Here is an 18,479-nt window from a genome sequence, read left to right as displayed (position 1 = left end):
TCAGCAGGCACCTGCAAATCCTGCTTATTTTCACTATGATGGTTGAACGCAGCAGACTGTCTTCGTTAATGGACATACTGCCTAGTGGGGTAAATGGTGTGACAGCTGCAAAGTCACAATTAATATTCTAGGGATAACTGTCACGATTCTCTGTGACCTGCCCAACAAAGACTATTTTTATAATTGAAGAAATTAGGCTGTGCTGCTTCCCCATTCCCATGCAGCGCTCCCAGGATGGTGCCTTTTTTTAGACACCTGAAAGTGACCCTATTTAGAAATACCATTAAAGTTCTCTTGAGATTACATCATACCCTCGGCTTTTATTTTATTTCATCTTATTAAACGTACTATTTTCTGCCTCCTGCTTACAGCTCAGCCTGAGGCCTACAGTGGCTGAACTTCAAGCAAGAAGAATCCTTCGATTTAACGAGTACGTGGAGGTCACAGATTCTCCGGATTACGACCGTCGTGCCGACAAGCCTTGGGCCCGGTTAACTCCCGCAGACAAGGCAAGGGGCAAATGTAGATTATAAGAAAACGCTTGCATCTGTCACTTTTGGGGGGCTTTCCTCTGGTTTACATTCTCTTGATGCCAGCATCATGAATGGCATCTGCTGGAGGCAGTGAGATTGTCATGGTACTACTGTGCATCTGCTTGCAGCTAAGCAAACCCACTCAGGTGCCTATTAAGAGCATATTTGCCGCCACCACAATGGCAGTTCAGGCAGAATTTCTTGCGTTTTTAAAGCCTTGCTAAGCCAGGCACACATTGTTAGCAAAGGTGGCCACGACCTGTGGAGTTCAGGCAAGGTTTCTGCAGGCAGCAGCCTGCGTCACTGCCACCAAGAGTTACTTTTGCAGCTCATTCAAGTGAAAAAAGGTAGAAGCTGCTCCAACCTCCCAAGGGTTCTTGGCCAAAACCGTCAGTGAGCTGACTGTATGCCTGCAGCATGCGTTCATGGGAAGTTTGCCCCCAAGATACTGCAGTTAATAGTTGTCGTGGTTTAACCTGGGCTGGCAACTAAGCACCATGCAGCTGCTCGCTGAGGTTGAGATAAAGACAGTTTAATAGGGAAAGCAAAAGCCATGCGTGCAAGCAAAGCAAAGCAAGGAATTCATTCACCACTTCCCATGGGCAGGCAGGTTCTCAGCCATCTCCAGGAAAGCAGGGCTCCATCATGCGTAACGGGATTCCCCATTACTTGGGAAGACAAACGCCATCACTCCGAATGTCCCCACCTTCCTTCTTCTTCCCCCAACTTATATACTGAGCATGACATCACATGGTATGGAATAGTCCTTTGGTCAGTTTGGGTCAGCTATCCTGGCCATGTCCCCTCCCAGCTTCTGATGCACCTGGCAGAGCTGAGAGCTGAGAAGTCCTTGGCCAGTCTAAGCACTACCCAGCAACAACTAAAACATCAGTGTGTTATCAACATTCTTCTAGTACTAAATCCAAAACACAGCACTATGCCAGCTACCTGGAAGAAAATTAACTCTATCCCAGCTGAAACCAGGTTCCTCTGCCTAACTACAAAGTATGAGACAAACAATTCTGTGATTCTCTTCTAAAAAAGCAGATCAGAGATAAAGTACTCTTCCATTCACCTCCTATACCACTTCATAAAAGGAAAACTGTAGGATTTATGTATCAAAAAGTGCTGGCCCTTTTAGCACTGGGTCTGAACCAATTGTTACAGAAATCTTATAAGTTGTGCTTGGCACGTAAAGTGATATGTGCAAGAACCCACTGTCGTTTAGCTAAGGACTGTGAAGCACTGATTTAATTTCAGCTTATATTTTAATATTAGTGCCAGCTCATCTGACAATCAAAGGAGAATCTTGTGTCAAGTCAAGGTGGAGACATTAAAAATGTACCCAGAAGTGTTTGTAGATGTTGGTTCTGGGAGGTGCTGAGCACACTCTAGTCCTCACGTAGACTGTGGAAGGTCGGAGCACCCAGCACCTCCACTTTCACCTAGGTCCAACCAGGGTAAACTGCACTAGAAAAACCACTGGAGTTTCCTACCTACTTTAGGGTAGCAGCTTTAATCTCAGTTCGTTTTGTAATGAACAAGTGCCCAAGGCTGGTTCTGCGATCCCCATGTTTGCTGGCTTTGGCTGAAAGGCAGGCCATGGGTTGCCTGGAAACTCCCCTGCCCTTTTTTCCCAAGGAAGTAATTTTTCTCATTTCAGTGGGAGCAGCAAATTGTACTGTAACTATATTACGGAGCTGGAGCTCTGGTGTCTTCACTGGTGATTTGGTGCTGAGAAATAGCTGTCTCTTTCCGAGCTATTACAGCAGCCTCGTGTAAGCATGCTGTTGTGGCTAAATGGAACCATCCCCTGCTTAAAATGAAGTTTCTCATTTATGAGACCACAGTCTGGTGATGCTATAATTTTATCATGCCGCTTGTCTGTTCTGCATTGAAAGGCATGCACACCAGATGGGATTTCTTTAGGGATTAATGAAATGATACTGCTTTTATTTAAAATGGTGAAAGAAAAGAGCGAGTAAGAATAAACTGTCCTTTCATTTCACAGTGAAGGTAGGAAAGCGTATGGCATAGACACAAAAGCCCTTATAGTATATATCAGAATATTTCAGAGATTGTATGTATTACCTGATGAAGTAAATTGCTTATCACTCTTTTTTAACATAAGCAACAAGGCGTTTACAAAGTGCACTGAATTTCTGCTGTTCTTTAGTATCCGCCAACTGAAAACACAAGCCTGAAATGTCCGAATATTTAATGTAATTTTACATAAAACTAATCAAACCAAGTGACTAATTCCGCTGAAAAAGATGCTGTTCATCTTGCATTTCTGATTTCGTGTCTTCACTGGGAGATACAAGGCCCCTGCTGTCCATACCGGCTCCTCAGGGGCTGTCCTGGGGGTACCGTCCCCTCGGGGCTGCGTGCTCAACAGGGGGCTGTCGAGGTGACCCAATCCCTTGCCCGTTTTTGTCTGTAGCAAGTGCCATATTTCGTTGGGGGTGTTGGTTCACCCATTGCAGTAGATTTGGTGTGTCTGTGTTTATTGTTGGTATTTGATGCTTTGGGTCTCTTTGTAGTGTATTACTGCTGCAAGTAGCTGTAACCGAAACAAGTCATTCATGTTGATGATGAGAAATGTGTAAGAGCTGTGGATTACAGTAAGGGAGACTGGAAAATGGGAACTGTAAGGGAACCTGCAAGAGTAAGGCCAGGTTCCTCTCAGACTCTACTTTCTTTAAGATTCAGATTTCTTATGGTTGCGTATATCTTTATTGTTTATTAGGCAGCAATACGGAAAGAACTGAATGAATTTAAAAGCACAGAGATGGAAGTACATGAGGAAAGTCGGCAATTTACCAGGTGGGTGAATCCCTCTTCTTGCATAAGTCAGAGAGATGACAGCAACCCTCTGCCTTTCTGCAAGTCCTCTGCAGTTGTGTCATGACTTGCGTAGATTCCTACCATGAGTCCCCTTGAATCCCACCTGAATTTCACCACTGATTCTGTTGGGATTCCCAGTGTTGATGGTGCCATCCCTGAAGCTGGGTAGCTGATACAGCAGTGAAAGTGACTGCAGTGGATCAGTTGCTACATGGAAAAAGATTGATTGGGAAATCTGAAAAATAATCCTTTGAAAGGACTCAGCATTTCTCGCAGATGAAGTTAACAGTCCTCAAGCACAAAAAAAAGGATGCCCTTCTCTGGCAGTACCCCCTTGCTCATGAAGGTATACGTCCAACCTGGCCTTGAATGTTTCCAGGGATGGGGCCTCCACTACCTCTCTGGGCAACCTGTTCCAGTGTTTCACCACCCTCATTGTAAAGAATTTCTTCCTTATATCTAGTCTAAACCTACCCTGGTTTAGTTTAAAACCATTCCCCCTTGTCCTGTCACAGCTGGCCCTACTAAAAAGATTTTCCCCATCTTTCCTATAGGCCCCCTTTAGGTATTGAAAGGCCAGCTTTTTGTAGATGAGCTTGGTAAGCGAAAACTAGGTGCTGTGTTGAACTTCAGAAAAGCTCACCAGTGTTTTGGGGAGCTTCCTAAAGGTCACTTAGGCTCCTGGCAGCAGTTTCTGGGGAACAAAACAGATTCTAATATTCCCTGTTTGCTACTTCTAATGTGTTAATCTGGATTTGTTTTGTTCTCTGCTTTGGATAACACCAAGATGTTGTCTGTAGCATTATTACCTAAAGAGCTCTGAAGTGTCCACAGTTTTTAGCAGGACTTCACATTTGGCACAGTTATTCCTAGGGGGAGGGAGGCGCTTTCTGCCATGCCCATGGCATCTGTTAGTATTTTTCTGAGGTTGTAAAGGCTGAAAATTGCCACCAGCAAGCAAAACTTGCTGTTAGGATCAGCCGATGTTGCATACATAGTGTTATTGTCTTCACTTCCACACAAAGTCAGATAAAAACAAGTGCCCAAGACTGGGTCCCTTCCTTCTCCTGCTACTGTTTCAATCAAACTCAGGGTCTGAGCAAGAGAGTGTCATGAGGAAAATTCAGAATGGGAGATGGGTGTTTGGTGATTTCTGGCATCTCCTGGCTCAACACTTGATTTCACAACTTCAGTGATTTTTTTTCTCACCAAAACATGGATTTTTTTATAATATTGTAAACTCACTTCAGTGTAGATATAACATGAATAAATTAATTGCCAAAGATTCAAACTGGTTTCACAGACAGCAAACCTAAGCCAGCAGATGAACCAGAAGGCAGGGTTTTAATCTAGTGTCGCATCCTAACCATTAGAAAATGTCCTTTTCAAACATGGATTTGTATATTTTCACTTGGTTTCTGATGTTATTTTCTCTTCAGGTAGTGGGTGGTATATCTTCTCCAGAATATATACAAATACTACTTTAAAAAAATGGGCATCCCAAGGGAGAGAAGGAAAATGAGCAGGAATAGAAACCTGGCTGTGTGCTGAGAGAGATGGAGTATAATCCCCTGCTTATGTTGTTACAGTTTTTTGAGTTCCATTGCAATATAGAAGCATAAGTACAGGCAGGCATGAGTCATACAAAAAGAATTAGATATTTTTTCACAAGAATTGAAAACAGTTGAGACTGATTACAATTGGATTCTTGAAAGCTGAACCAAAAATTTCAGGGATCTGGTGGAGTGACAAAACCAAATAAAAAGTGATTTTTTTTTTTTTTTTTTTTGAGGAGGAGGGCTTTGGAAAACGGAGTAAAAAATAGGCACAGCCAAATTGTGATAAATATAGGCAATGATTCTATAGGACTGTCGTCATTTAACCTGGCTGGCAACTAAGCACCACGCAGCCGCTCGCTCAGCACTATGCCAGCTACTGTGAAGAAAATTAACTCTATCCCAGCCGAAACCAGGACAAGGGTCCTGGAAGAATTTCAACTTGAGGGAAATCAGGCTCTCTTCTGCTTCCACTCCACCCTCTGTTTTTTCACTGGTCATGTTGTGGAACCACTACACAGAAGTCAGTGGAGTAACACTGGAAAAAGCTAATTAAGAGCAGAATTAGATGCAGATGTTTTAAGTCAATTGCAATTTTGAAAATAAAAAGAGATTCCATTTCCTCCGGGACCTCTCATTAAAAATTATGTAGTTCACCACTACATTTGGATCAAGAGAACTGATTTGTTTTAAGAAAACTGTAGACAAAAGTCTCTAGTCAGAGAATGAATTACTCATCTTTCAATTTTTTTTTCAAGGAGATCACTGAGATAATACAAACCAAAGGCACTTCAGCATTGGCAGCTGGTTAACAAAGGCTTATGCGTGAAGTTCTGTGATAGAATGAGACAACAAGGAAGCTGCATATGAAACAAAAATAGCTTACAGCATGTGGTTTCTTATATTATTACATATTCAATATAAGACACTTCAATATTACAATCAGTATTTACAATACCTTTGAATTGTTAAAATTTGGTATTGAACTTGGGAAGGAGAAAACACTGGCTTTCACTGTTCATTATTTACTGTAATGATGGTCAGCTGAACTGGTTTTCCACTCGTGGTAGTTTAGACTGATTCCTTCTGTTATTTCATAACTGAATCCAAGAAACTGGGTTTCTAAAAATAGATAAATAACAGCTTGGGAAGAGGGTATTAGTAGATGTTTATAAAGTGCTTCTAATGGAAATGCTATATGTAGTCCAATATATAGATGTTCTACACAAATACAAAACCCTGTGTCTTTTTTGCAATGCGCTGTACCCTCACTTAGCAGATGAGCTGCATACTTGTGAATGTCAGCTTTCGTGTACACCTCCTTTATTCGAGAAACGCATCCCTGTACCGTGCTGTGTCACATTACGGGGGTAATGTGCGGCTTATTTTCTTTTCTCTTCTCTGGAACTGTTAAGAGAAAATGTGCCAAACAAACTCTTATGTGAATCTACTGTGTTACGTGCATGCAACCTATGCCGTTGTAAAGTTGCTCCATCTTTTACTACGCCATGGATAGATGTATTTTTAAAGCCTTTTAAACAGATTCAGAAGTCTGGTGATTGATAGATGCATTGAGTACCTCATATTGGTGCCCCTCCTACCCTTTTGCTTTGATTCATTACACTTAAGCTGAGTTAGAATTTCAGTTGCTGTAGGCTCCTAACTTATCCTGGAAAAAGTTGGCGGCACCCTTTGGAGCAACCCACCTCACTATCCATCATACGGGCAGTGTGGAGTGAGGTACATGCCCTACCTAATGTCAAAAACAGTGAGGTGTATTTGGCCCTTTATGTGCCACAGTTGGCTGCTGTTAATAGGAAGAAAGCATCTGCAGTGCTCCAAGATTTGTTGCCTACTTAAAAAAATCCAAAATTTTTGTTAGCTTCATTTTGCAGAAGGATGAAAAACCAGAAATTTAAGCTTTATGGCTTAGCAAAATCTTTCTGATTTACTGGCAGTGCCCCTAAATAGTGGATGCAATTGTGGCTAAATCTACATTGATAAACAAAACAGACTTGAGACTGTTCTCCGGCCTGAGGCCTGCAGGCTTGGCACAGCTTGAATTCACACAGCTAACTTCTTCCCCCACCCCAAAGCAGGGTGGTGTCCCCCCATACTCAGTCAGCCTATTGGCCTGTGCTAACCCCAGCCATGCCCAGGCAGCATCTGGAAGAGTGCTGGCTGACCCAAGCAAAACTGTGCCAGGGACCACAGTCATGGGTTAATGGTATGGACAGACAGACCTACACCAGACATGCCTGAGCCATGCCATAGCCCTGTTTGGTTTTCTAGTAGAGACGGACAGACGGGGGGATAGACCTGACTCTAGTCCCAAATAGAGCAGGAAAATTAGGAATAATTCTGTTCGGACAACAAAAGTAAACGCCTGTGAGAACAGGATGAGGATTGGTGGCATTGTCAGTTGAAATAATATAATTCTAAGTTTTTTAATGATTTATCATTTCAGGTTTCATCGTCCATAATTGTTTGACCACATCCCGTATTTCCTGTAACAATTTTCTTTGGGGAAATCATTGCGTCCTGAAGACCTGAGATTGCACTGGAACTTGACTGAGTGTGAGTGTGTGCTACAACTTACCCTGAGGTTAATGAAGGATGTGGCCCTCGTCTTTATCCATGGACAAATGATTTGTCTAGGAGGAGAACCCACATGAAGCGTTTGTCAGCGTTAAGACAAACGGCGATTCTGTGGCTAGCCCGCACAGATGAATCAGTGGATGACTTCTTCGGAGCTCCACAAGTCAGGAAGTGCTGAAGACAATCGCTTGAGAGCCTGCTACCGGGATCTCATCAGACTTCATAGGGTTGTGACTGAGGGTAACTGAGAGGGGGGAGTGTGAAAAGGACTGAGAGCGTCGGGGAAGAGAGACTTTGCTTGTCGATCCACAGAGAAAAGTGGAACGGATGGGACTGCTTAACAATGCACTTGGCCAGTGGGAGAAACTATTTAAAAAAAAAAAGAAGAGAGTGTGAGCAGCTGTGCATGTGGGTTTTTTTTAGTGGCCGCAGCCTGTCTTAGAAAGACAGTAGGCCACAAGTCCTCATGTCATCAGTACCTTCGTGAACAACTGTAATTTTCTCTGGTGCCAGTAAATGCAGTTGCCAGAAATTAGTCCTAGTATAACTCAGCTGTCTTTTTTTTAAAATCCTGATGAGCATGCTTCAAGAAAATACGTTGAACATTCATACAGCATAAGTCATATATTTTTTGTTTTTTAATGTTGACATACTCTGGATCCTCAGAAGTACATAAACAGGATTCGAAGGACAAATAACATGTGACACTATGAATGCAATGAAATGCTTCATGTTTAGAAACACTCCTTGCGTCTGTCACTTGCCATTTGAACCACAGGGATCATTGTCTTTCTCACCTATGGCAGGCAATGGTGACAATTTTGACATCATGCTAGTGTGAATCCAAAATCAGAATTGAAATTGGGCACAAAAGTCTTTACTAGTAGGCTTGAGCAGTGACTACTGATGTGACCTCTCACATTTAAGGACTCTTGCACTGCTCTGAGGAAGAGCTCCCAGATGAATCAGTACGTCTTCAGCATATGTAAAAGCGAATGGAAAATCCTTAGAGTGTCTGCAGCCTGGTTTTGTTGAGTGTGAAGAATGCTTCTTAGATTCATAATTTTTTATACTATCTTGAAATTGTATATGTGAATACAGTACTATTAAAATCAAGTGGTATGGAGTGTGAAAGGCAATACATGGTTTTTCTAAGTTGGCCCAAAGGCCTATTAAAAAGCCTGTGGCGTTGTTTACACTAAGAAGTTCTCTGTCTTATATTAGCACTTATTTATCCTTTGAATTAATCTACACAACATTTGGGGGGGTCTGGAATTCACATATGCATACATTTAATGCAGTATTACAATATATTTACTATTTATCCTTTCTAATGTGTGTACATATTACAATTTATTTTTGTCTTTTATGTGCCCTATTTAGTTTTTAATTATGAAGTGTAAGTATTTCTTTTTCAGGCAATAAAAGGTCTGCGTAGATGTGATTTTTACCTCAGAACCTGCAATAGATTCCTGTGGAATGCTTTTAGTTTATAAAATTGAAGTTTGTTGTTTTAGATGTCAGCCTAAAGGCAGGAAGACAATTTGGTGGCTAAAATTAGATCTCCCTCTTTACTGATATTTACAGCAAGACCAGGTTTGCATAAGTGGAGTGGATTATTTTAGTAAAGAGCAATTCTAGTAAGAGGAGAGTGCTTTCCAACAGCTGGCACTCTATTACTTTTAAAGAGGTTGACAAACCTTTTTCTAAAAAGATAGATTTATATAATTGTTAGGATCACTTACATTTTAGTAAAAAACTGTGACGTATGGACCCCAAAATATCAATAATCAAATACAATAACAATCTACATGCTTGTAGCAAAGAAAAGGAAGCAGCACCTTCCTTTTTTAATGGAATCAATAAGAGGCATTAGGATTCCATCTGCAGAAAACGGTTTAGCTTCTGTGAGGCCCATCTATATTACAAATATAGAAACACCGCTTGGACATCAAGGAAGCAGTGAAAATGTATTCTTTGGCACTAAATCATGCAGGAATGATCAGGCCATTACAGTTAAGGTGTGTCAGCAATTCTGGTAGAATCCTAATTTTTATTTTTAGAATTTTAGAGTAAACTTAAAAACTTACACTAGTACTTAATAAATAGTTCCACTGCTTAAACTTTTTGTTGCTATTGTTGCCAAATTTAGAAATACGTGTCGAAAATCCTATGAAGGCCTACTGTGTTGACTCTGAAGTATAAAATGCAGTATTTCACTTCAAAGGAAAAAAGTGGAGCAATTAAATAGACCTCAGTGTTGCCTTAATCACTTTCAAACATTTGAAAGCAGCCAAGATGCTAAAGGCAGAAAGATAGCTGTTGCACAGGCAGAATAACTTGGACAAAGGTAAAGTCATACTATATAAACTTTATGTAAGACAGTAGTTCTACTGACATGCCAGGATATGTATGGGTTACACAGGTGAACTAAAACTTGTTAAACTCTTAGGATGAAGTGAATGAATTGACTTTGCAAGAAGACATTCCTCTATACGAGGCCTGGAGCACGGATGGCAGGATGTGTGGCACCTTCTTGTTTAAGAATTAAAACACAAAGATGAAGATACAACTTCTGGCTCAGACTTCTCCAAGCTGCATTTTGACATAAGACATGAGGATACATAGGTGAGGTATCACTTAGGCTTTCGCTGTCCTCCTTCTGGGTTTGGGGTTCTTTTTAAGTATTCACTACAAACCATTGCTAGAGGCAGAATACTAGCCTGGATAGAGATGCTGAGATAATCTTTAATTTCTTATGTCATTCCATATTATTTTGATGATAAATAATCAGATGCATTATTTGGCCCACAGTTCAGGAAACTATTTAAGCAAATTTATGTAACTGGACAAAAAGAGTGGCCTTTATTGGGACTTCCGTAAAAATGTAGTATACTTGCAGAATTAGAACTATAAACTATCCATTGTGTATTGTACCCACACACAGACTTAGAATTGTATATACTATTTATATATTCTAAATATCAACTGGCAGAAAACCGACAGCTGTAAAGTGTTATCCACACAATAAAAAATAACAAGATTTTGGTATGTCACTGCGTGCAGTGAAGCAAGTTTGCTTTACCTGATCGAGCTGCCTGAAGTCAGTTTCTGCTGTATCTCCTAGTCCTCTGTATTGATGATTTCAAATGTCTTCAAGTTGCTACAAGAGCCTGTGGGAAATAATATGTCGTGTACCTAACTCTGTATGGTGCAGGGAGGAATCAGGATAAGTCCCGAGAAACTCCTGAGTAAGTAGTCCTTGAGGAAAAAAATAAAAAGATGCAAAAAAGGCAAAGAAAAAAATAACACTTTCCACACAACACATAGAACAGTCCAGCTGGCTAAAAGGGATCAATGTGTTAATTCGTATCAAGTTGGACAAATCATTTAAATGTCATCCACAACATATGAGAAATCTTACACACATACCTATGTTCCGGTATGAACTCAGATGTCTACATCCACACAAAGAGAAAATGAGTAGCTGGAAGCAGTGGTTTCCGAAATGACCTCATACATCACATTTATCAGTAGGATCATGCATCACAGCATGTTGCTGTGGGTGCAAAGAATGGATGCTTAATCAAATCCTAATTTCTTCTTTGCATACCAAATTTAAATGGTTCTAGAATGTCTCTCATCTCTCTCTTCTTTCAGGCAAGATATATTAGTCCTTATAACTGAAATTTGTTTCAAATGAAAAATAGTCTGCCTGAATTTCCTCTAATTGTGATACACGTGTTGACTCAACAAGTACCAAAAAAATATTATTTAAGCTAACGATTATTTAAGCTAAATACCGTTTTGACTGGTGATTTGAAACAAGGTAGGACCAGCAGTGGTGTCTCTTCAAAATCACTGAAAGTATTCACAGCCATTTGTAGGTCTACAAGATTGTATTTATTTGTTGGGTTTAGCATTTACCTACAGTTGTGCGTGTCTTGCTGTGGTGGACTTCACCAACCTCTGATGTGGTGTGGGGCAGGGCAGCCCAACCTTCTGCTTTGGCCACACTGAGCACCTCTTAGAGAAGCACCACGACCTGAGTGTTGACATGTAAAAACCCTATCAGACTACCTTTTTTTTTTTACTTTTTTTTTTTCCTTGAAAATCACATGAAAGCTGTGAAACAAAGGGAGGAAAATGTCCCTGATATTACAGAAATTAGACTGCTCTTTCCAGGTGAGATTAGTGCTTTGTTTCCAGCAGAGGTGCTTCAAACCCAGGTCTTGTGACCTGTAATACTACAGCTGTGTCAGAGAACTGGTTTCAAAATAGCTGTCACGTAACCTGATGATAAATATGGTCTGAGGCACAATTTCGTATCATCATAAAAATGGAAGGAAGATCCAGCTAGCACAGATTAAAAAGGTGAATCTAGTCTGGCTGCCTGGAAATCAGTCGAGACCCCCTCATCAGCTGCAGCCAGCAGCGGGTCAGAGCCAGGGTAGGGAGAGGCGTGCGGTCACCTGAGTACCTGGCAGACTACACCAGTCTGCAGCAGGCCTGGCCTGGCTGAGCACTGCTGGCATCCTAAGTAGAGACTAGAATATGAGCCCACATCTTAGTGTCTGTTAATGCTTTAATGATAAAATAAACCAAGCTAAAAGCCTACACTTGCATTGAATTGTCAGGTATACCAGAACTGCATCTTTTTAATGCTTTCACGTCATCCGTTTTCATTCGTGTCTCAAGGAGTTAAGACCTGTGCCGCTGCTGTAAACTAAAATAAAGACATACTCAGGGTGAAAAACAGAATAAATTTGGCTCCTGCCTTTAGGAGCTCCCACATTTAGCTCCATTATTGTTGGTATCTTTATTCTTATTGTACAAAGCTCTGTGCAATGCTCACTGCTGGAACCTAGCTTTTGATGAATAAAAAAAAAAAAAAAAAAAAAAAAAAGGCAATACTGAAAGTTTGTATTAGGTTGATATTAAAATATTTTGAGGATCAAATAAAAAGCAAAGTAAATTCCCCAGAATATCTTAAAGCTTCTATTTAACAGACATTTGAAAAAAACCTTATGGAAGTATAGCTATAAAAGAAAGGGAGAGAAGGAGTAAAAATAATATATTGCACTGTAATGTTTTGACAGGTTTCTATTTATTAGCTTTAATGATTAGCAAGATCTTGTTTCACTTTGTCAGTGTTCCCATCTTGTTTTGGGATTTTAATGGCAATAGAGCTCATATGAACTACATACAGAATTTCACCAATATTTCATTATTTTCTAGAAACTAAATACTGCATTGGATAGGAACGAAGAAAGTAATGGTATTCTCTGTATCTCCTTGTTCAATCATTAATTCTTTATTTTAAAAAGTCTTGCAATACTATGTCCAATTTAACCATATTTGAACATTGTTACAATATAGTAAGATGTTGCTGAACATATCTCCTCTTCCTTTCGCTACTTTGTGTGGTGGTGTATGGATTTGTAAACTTGTATAAATTTTTGAATTAAAGAAATACTGTGTTTTGGACAATTATTTTACCTGGTATGATTTGAAACAAAAAGATACCCATGGCTTGTTTGAATGGGCATCTAACTCTATGAGTAGGGGTGGGAAGGGTGTGGAGATGGAACATGCTAATTGCCTACAACGATTAAATAGCTCTTAAGTTGTTTTTTCCCCCTAAAAGAGAAATAGAATTCCATTTACAACCAAATGGCAAATCTAGGAGATGTGCAAGAATGCTGCAGACCACATTGCTGTACACTCAGGAGCTAATAAGTTTGCATTCCTTCCCAGCTTTTCATGGAACAATTGCTGAAACAGTAAATTGTGGCAATTTTAGTGTGTCATGCTTTGTTAGACCCCAACTGTACCTTAAACACCAGGCGTTCAAGAATGCCTGTTTCTGTGGCAGAGCTGCAATACGCTGCAGCAGGGTACTGCTCAGAGCTAAGAATCCTTGTGCAAATGACTCTTCCACCTCACGTCTGCAAGGACACCTCTTGGAGATGACTCCAGTAAGGAGGGCTTGATAACCCATCCACATTGGTGGGAGTGGTTCAGCTCCAGTAGGGTCTTATTAGGATCCAGTAAAGCCAGGAGGTTCCTACATGCTGACTATACTGTGAGCAGGACACAATCACCTGAAACAAAATTTTCATGTGAATTCATTGGAATTAAAATTGTGCAGCACGCAATGGAGAGTGTCGCCTATTAATAGCCACTGGGCCAGTTCTTAAGACTCAATTGTTTTTATTAGTTTGATTAAAAATAGAAGGAAATTATGCTCAAAGTAACTCACTTGAATGTCACTAAATGTTCCTATTTACAAGTGAAATAAGGCAAACAAAATTCAAGACTTGGTTCCCTACTGCCTCTCATGCTGGATAATTACTCATAACTATGAAAAATGTATCTGAAACATTATCAGCTTAGAATTGCTGGCATTTTAAAATGTACTTTCCACATGTTTAATGACTTTCAAAAGATGTGAGTCTGTGGATAATCAATACCAATAACTTTTCAGCTTATGCAGTGTGCATTTTACATAATAATTATAAAATGAATGTGTTTACTTGCATTTTAGCAGCTTGACTTAGAGTGACTGAATATGGTAACTTTGAGAAGTGGCTGATCTGATACTGCATTTTACACAGGTGTATTTATATCTGTGAATGTAAATAACTGGAATTGTTAAAAATTAATGATAGCTGCTGCTTGGGGTTTTATCCCTACTGTAGTATATAACTATATATACACACACACACACAAATACATTCCAACATTGTCATCAGAAAAATAGAATATGTATTTTTATACAGTACATATATTACTCTTGCTTTATGGTGTTTTTATTTAACAAGCAAAAAAAGTGTGCTGCCTAGTGTACTGCTACAGTACTGTAGGATACTCCGCTGTGCACAGTACCAAGTGCCTTAGACAATTGTTCAGCTCTTCAAATTATAGATATATATGAATGAATACATATAAATATAAAATGAAGAAATTACCTCAATAAAATTGTTCAGCAAATCTTTACAGGAAATATTTTCTTGACTCTCTAGCAAGTACATGTGCATGTATAATGGAGCTAACTTCAGAGAGCAGTTACCTGTTGGAAAGCAGCCTCCAGAGACTGAATTAAAAGACCCTCTGCATGGAAATGAAATGAAGGAAAGTTCCTGAAACCTTCCTTTGAATGTTGGGACTTCTTCAAACACATCTGGTAGCTCTCTTGTGGGTGCTGTATTCATGCAGAGGTGTGCTCAAAGTGGTGACAGTTATTTTAAAAATACAAATTTAGTGTTGTAGCTCAATGGTTCAGAGACCTAATTTATTCTCCCAGTTTCCTAGTATTTTTTTTTTTTTATCACCAAGAAGTCATTTACTAGTTTCAGTGGAATAACTTCATTGACAGCAGATTTGCAGCAGAATTAAACCTACTGTACATGGGCAGAGCTGATCTGCTTAGCTGAGTGTTCAACCTAGTCTGCAATATGTCTGCCAATCTTTACAAAGGGACTGACAATAACTTTTGCTTTTTAGTTACTTTGTAATAACTTCTGATTTGAAAGGACTAAGAGAAAAATTATTAGCATAAATTTCCTCACATGGAAGGCAAGTTGTTGATCATGTTAAAGAAATGTGTGCTTCCAGCATGTTATTTTTCAAGTGGCTGCCTCGACAGTGAGACCCTTCCTACACTGACCATTCTTCCTCCATAAGCATAAAAGAAGTGGTTAGTGACCTGGGCGCTTTTCCCCTCGGTCTCTGTAGATGCTTTTTGCTGAGTTTAAACTGCAAGGTGTCTCAGCAGAGAACACAATGAGACAGCACACTGGGATGGATGGCCTTGTAAAGGCTTAGAAGAAATTAGAAGCTTAAGACTCTCTCATACACATTTCACATACACGTGATACTAAAACTTGATCTATCGTAAATCAGTTGGAAGGAGATGACCCACCCTTAGTTATCACCAAAGGAGGCGATATGATTCTTATTACTGCTAGTCCCTCAGTCTTAAAACTAATCTCCAGATGTATTACTGTTGGCATACATTATCAATCTCCTGTAATAAAGGAGCCTGTTGTTTTAGTCACAGTGTCAACATACAGTATAGGTCCTTCACCCTAAACGCTTAGAATGTAAACAGGATATACAGGGTAGGGAAGTGAGTTCAAGCAAGACAGAAAACCCTAAGACTTAAAAAACTGAACAGGTAAATTTAACTTACACATACGAAACAGATGACTAGCAACAGAGCTGAGAGCAAAAGCTAATTTTTCACACTTCCAGACTGGCATGATCATCCTGAGTGCCATCATGTGGCATGTTCAGGACAACCAGGCAACGAGGCCCAGTCAGCATGGATTTATGAAAAGCAGGACCTGCTCGACTAACGTGAGCTCCTTTTATGGCAAGGTGACCTGCTTAGTGGACGAGGAAAAGGCTGTGGATGTTGTCTGCCTAGACTTTAGTAAAGCCTTTGACACCGTTTCCCACAGCATTCTTCTGGTTGCTCATGTCTTGGATGGGTATATTCCATGCTGGGTAAAAAACTGGCTGGATGGCCAGGCCCAAAGAGTTGTGGTGAATGGAGTTAAATCCAGTTGGTGGCTGGTCACAAGCGGTGTTCCCCAGGGCTCAGTATTTGGGCCATTTCTGTTTAATATCTTTATCAATGATCTGGACGAAGGGATTGAGTGCATCCTCAGTAAGTTTGCAGACAACACCAAGTTGGGCGGGACGGTTGGTCTGCTTGAGGGTAGGGAGGCTCTGCAGAGGGATCTGGACAGGCTGGATCGATGGGCCAAGGCCAATCGCATGAGGTTCAACAAGGCTCAGTTCTGGGTCCTGCACTGGGGTCACAACAGACCCATGCAATGCTACAGGCTTGGGGAGGAGCAGCTGGAAAGCTGCTTGGCAGAGAGGGCCCCCTGGCTATACTGGTCAACATCTGGCTGAATATGAGCCAGCAGTGTGCCCAGGCGGCCAAGAGGGCCAACAGCATCCTGGCTTCTATCAGGAATAGTGTGGCCAGCAGGAGCAAGGAAGTCATCCTTCCCCTGCACTCAGCCCTGGTGAGGCTGCATCTCAAATACTGTGTTCAGTTTTGGGCCCCTCACTACAAGAAGGACATTGAGGTGCTGGAGAAGGGCTGGAGAAGGGTGTCTGAAGAAGGGCGACAAAGCTGGTGAGGGGTCTGGAGCACAAGTCTGATGAGGAGCAGCTGAGGGAACTGGGGTTGTTCAGCCCAGAGAAGAGGAGGCTGAGGGGAGACCTTATCGCCCTCTAGAACTGCCCGACAGGAGGGTGTAGTGAGGTGGGGGTTGGTCTCTTCTCCCAAGTAACAAGCAATAGGACAAGAGGAAATGGCCTCAAGCTGCGCCAGGGCAGGTTTAGATTGGATATTGGGAAAAATTTCTTCACTGAAAGGGTTGTCAAGCATTGGAATGGGCTGCCCAGGGAAGTCATGGAGTCCCCATCCCTGGAGGTATTTAAAAGATGTGGTGCTTAGGGACGTGGTTTAGTGGTGGAATGGCAGTGCTAAGTTGATGGTTGCACTTGATGATATTAAAGGTCTTTTCCAACCTAAATGTTTCTATGATTCTATGATATTCCTAGACCAGATTTGCGGTACGTGGAATGACAGTACTGCCACTATGAGGTAGGGGGTCACCAGGTGTAGGGGATTGCCCGGTGTAATCCTGTCTGCATACAAGTACTTTGCACTTCTACAGATGCCAGAGTTACCTCAGGGGCCTGGAAGCAATAAGGAGTAATCTCATCTACTTCATTACCCCACAGATAAAGGCTAAGCACTGTATTTTCAACAGCTGGGCGATCCTGCTCTTAAGTTACCGTGTGAAAAGCCGCCTCTGCTATTCCACCTGTCACCGGGTTTGCAGTACAGACATACTACAGGAGGGGAGTTGCTCCTGTTAGATGCAGCCCCGAAAAAACCCATTCACAGCATGCAAAGTGTTGCTAACCTTCCTGCACCATGAGGTGTGTACTACAACCTTCAGATGGCTGAGAGCAACAAGATACTCACCGTGTACTTTTAGGAAGCGAGAGGAAAGGAAGCTCTAGCCTTTGCATGGATATAGGCAGGGATAATTTGAATCCTTTGAGTACAGGAGTCACTTCAACTGATGGAGGAGATCAGATCAGTTTGTGCACTTCCGTGAGAGTGATGTGATGAAACTTGACGGTAAAGATGCAAGACTTCAGAAAACAATAGCCAGAAGAGTGAAAATCTGTGCTCTTTCAGAGCTTTAGTGACACCTACCGAAAAACAATGAAATCCACTCAAATATGATTAAAGCTACTAAATTTCAAGGTCTACACATGTATTTAGCTGCATCCATATACACACACGTGGATAATTCTTTCTTAATTTTCAGTAACAGCCTTTCCATAGTTGTTACTGTTTTGTCTATATGCACATGGAAGAAACTGCTCTTCCTTCTGTGTTTTATGCTTTCTTTTTGAAATGTAACAAAACGGTTTTACACCATAAATACCAAGCGTACTTCTTTTTTTCTCCTTAGCTAGGAGCGTGTATGCGTGTGTCCGTGCATTTGTGCACAGGCATGCTGCATGGCATGGGTAGAACTTACACAGCTAGAGCGTGGTATCACAAGAACTCGCATATGGCGAAACACTGTTAGCGTGAGCACGTATTATTTACAGCCGAGCCTTCAAATTCAGCCCGGACAGGAGCTTGCGCAGAGCCAGACGGCAAAGGTGCGTGTGCACAGCGGGTGGCACAGGACCTTCCTGCCGGGCCAGGCGGCGAGTCCCGCTGCCCCTCCCGGCTCGCACAGCTTCTTCGTAAAAGCTGATTGCATTTTACCGCGGCGCCCGAGCCCCCAGCGCAGCACGGCTGACGTCTGTCGCGTAACCTTCCCTCACCGCCCGCGCTTGGGCCGGGGAGGCGCGCAGCTGTGGGACGCGCTGGGGACTTCCCGTGTGCGCGGAG

At 41.4% G+C, this 18,479-nt stretch overlaps 2 protein-coding genes across 2 annotated transcripts in view; both read left to right on the top strand.

Moving 5' to 3' along the window:
- Positions 1-12,440, top strand: part of PHACTR2 (phosphatase and actin regulator 2) — a 153,753-nt gene extending 141,313 nt beyond the window's left edge. Inside the window, exons 12-13 of the mRNA XM_035899905.1 lie at positions 3,283-3,359; positions 7,404-12,440. Coding sequence (XP_035755798.1) covers positions 3,283-3,359; positions 7,404-7,419 — 93 coding nt within the window. The 3' untranslated portion in view covers positions 7,420-12,440. The remainder of the gene's footprint in view (positions 1-3,282; positions 3,360-7,403) is intronic.
- Positions 12,441-18,097: 5,657 nt separating this feature from the next.
- LTV1 (LTV1 ribosome biogenesis factor) overlaps positions 18,098-18,479 on the top strand; it is a 10,687-nt gene continuing 10,305 nt past the window's right edge. Inside the window, exon 1 of the mRNA XM_009644251.2 lies at positions 18,098-18,244. Coding sequence (XP_009642546.1) covers positions 18,098-18,244 — 147 coding nt within the window. The remainder of the gene's footprint in view (positions 18,245-18,479) is intronic.

The sequence above is a fragment of the Egretta garzetta genome, unplaced genomic scaffold (assembly GCF_000687185.1).
Source record: "Egretta garzetta isolate BGI_Z169 unplaced genomic scaffold, ASM68718v1 scaffold397, whole genome shotgun sequence".
NCBI classification, from domain to species: domain Eukaryota; kingdom Metazoa; phylum Chordata; class Aves; order Pelecaniformes; family Ardeidae; genus Egretta; species Egretta garzetta.
The sequence above is the reverse complement of the archived record's forward strand: the minus strand, read 5'-3'. Positions and strand labels throughout refer to the sequence as shown.